This window comes from Myotis davidii, unplaced genomic scaffold (assembly GCF_000327345.1).
Source record: "Myotis davidii unplaced genomic scaffold, ASM32734v1 scaffold710, whole genome shotgun sequence".
Classification (NCBI taxonomy): Eukaryota; Metazoa; Chordata; class Mammalia; order Chiroptera; family Vespertilionidae; genus Myotis; species Myotis davidii.
The window spans coordinates 1,119,485-1,121,814 of record NW_006284328.1 but is presented as its reverse complement, the minus strand read 5'-3'; the positions used below and the strand labels follow the sequence as shown (position 1 = coordinate 1,121,814).

The 2,330-nt window shown below is 54.4% G+C and overlaps 1 protein-coding gene across 1 annotated transcript in view; it reads right to left on the bottom strand.

Moving 5' to 3' along the window:
• The window catches only part of SLC26A9 (solute carrier family 26 (anion exchanger), member 9), a 42,507-nt gene that overhangs the window by 5,422 nt on the left and 34,755 nt on the right, over nt 1-2,330 (bottom strand). Inside the window, 2 exon segments of the mRNA XM_006754419.2 lie at nt 1,052-1,106; nt 2,175-2,315. Of these exon segments, the coding sequence (XP_006754482.1) occupies nt 1,052-1,106; nt 2,175-2,315 (196 nt within the window).

Sequence of the window (2,330 nt, the reverse complement as noted above, 5' to 3'; positions counted from 1 at the left end):
CGTGCTGTGTGTTCATGTCCCTGCACTCCGAGGGTGTGCTAACGATGTGAAAGCCCACTGCTGTGTGGACATGCCCTCTGGCTGTGTATATGTGCCCTTTGGAGGTTCCATGCATAGAAAACTGCATATCTGCATCCCCTGAGTAGTAATGATATATGTTTGATTTATTATTCATGGACTTTCAGGTTTAGAGAAGAACCCCAAATTCATCTAGGCAACCTCCTTATTTTACACTAGAGGCCCAGTGTATGAATTTGTGCTCGGGTAGGGTCCCTCCACGTGCTGTGTGTTCATGTCCCTGCACTCCGAGGGTGTGCTAACGATGTGAAAGCCCACTGCTGTGTGGACATGCCCTCTGGCTGTGTATATGTGCCCTTTGGAGGTTCCATGCATAGAAAACTGCATATCTGCATCCCCTGAGTAGTAATGATATATGTTTGATTTATTATTCATGGACTTTCAGGTTTAAAGAAGAACCCCAAATTCACCTAGTCAACCTCCTTATTTTACACTAGAGACCCAGTGTACGAATTTGTGCACAGGTAGGGTCCCTTGGCTTGGCTGGTGATCGCCAATCAGGGCTGTGGGAGGTTGGCCGGCCGGGGGGAGGGGCCACAGGAGATTGGCTGTGGGAGCACACTGACCACCAGGGAGCGGCTCCTGTGTTCAGCATCTGCCCCCTGATGGTCAGTGCGCGTCATAGTTTGGTTGCTTAGGCTTTTATATATATAGATAGGTGACAATTGATCCCTAGACAGATAAAGTGACTTGGCCAATGATACATGGCAAATTAGTGGTGGGGAAATTAGAACCCTAGTTATCTTTTCTTAACTCCACGATCTCCCACTCTGCTATTGAGATCCCTGGGATGTTTACACAGTCTGGCCACCGTCCCCTCTGACTTGTGTCTGAAGCTCTCATGAGCAGGCAGTAGTTTGGGGGACTACATGGGTGCTCGCATTTCCACCCCCTTCCTTGTTCAGCATCCCTCCAACCTGTTCCCACCTCACCCCCTCGCCAGTCTTTCAACCTCCTAAATGTCTTCTCTTACCATGAATGTTCACCAAGAAGACCTTCACACCGATCTTCCCATAGGTGGAGCTCAGCTAGAAGCGTCGGGGTAAGGGGGGCAAAAGGAAAGGAATGTTCTGAGTGGGTCTCCAAAGTGATTCACAGAACCCATTTCAGAGGGGAAGCCAAACAAATAAGCAATCCTGAGAGCCCCGCAGCCACAGATAAAAATAGCAGCAAAGCACACCACTTCTCTCTGGAGTGTTGGCTCCAGGCGTCTCTGAAAAGCAGGGAGGAAGTGGGGCTTTGCCAAGGAGGCGGGCACTTAAAGTCACCACGGCCCCTTCTGATGGGGCCAGAGCTTTCCTTTCAGTAGCTTAGATTCCCAGACTCCACCTCTTTCCCCATGTTGTGGCTTCAGGCAGAAGCTGCAAGGGAGACGCAAGGCCTGGGGAGGCGAGGGCTGCAGCCAAGGCCCACCTGGGCTTCAGGTCCAGGCCAGGGAAGCAGGCCGAGCCCCCAGCTAGGGACGAGCTCTCGGGGCACCTGGCCAGTGGTGATGTCAGCCCTTATACTCTGTTCTCCTGGACCTGAGCCAGCCCTGAGGTTGGCTGACTCAGCCCTTGGAGGTGGTCGCTGAAAAGCTGCCAGGTGAATACATTCCTTCAAGGTGCCCTGTGGGCTGCCTGTTTGGCCCAAGGATGTGGGGCACTGATATTGTTTCTTCCCTCCTCAGCTAGCCGGGACTGGCTGCTGCTGGAGTGTGTGGGTGAGTGTGGGAAGGAGCAGTAGACCATGAACCAGGGCCAAGCTGGACTCCACTCAGAGGACCCTGGGGTGGGTTCCTGTGGCCTGAGAGGGAGCTTGCGATGGCCTCTGCTAGAGAGGGGTGCTGTGGAGGGTGCGACAGGGGGGCCTGGGCCTCTGGTCTCCCTCTCCAGCCACTCATACTTTGTCTTGGGCTGTCTGGGCCTGCTCTGCACAGAGCCCCTTGGCCTGGTCACGTCTGGGAGAAAGGGGTCCTTCGGGACCTTCAGTCCTATTGGTATGTATCCTCCCTTAGCTTGTCAGAATGAATGCTCCAAGCAAAGGGGGAGAGGGTTTTTTTTTGAATGAGGGTGTGCACGGGGGTGCCCGGTGCTCCCTCTGCACAAGGGGCTCACCTTGGCCAAGGCTTTGATGCCCATTAAGTCCACAAAGCTGACCCCACTCATGTCGAGGATGAGGGTGTGGAAGGTGACGAAGGGCGGGACGCTGGCCAGCATGTCAATGGGCTCGCTGGGGGTCTCGGCGGGGGCCGGCGGCTCGCAGTGGGAAGC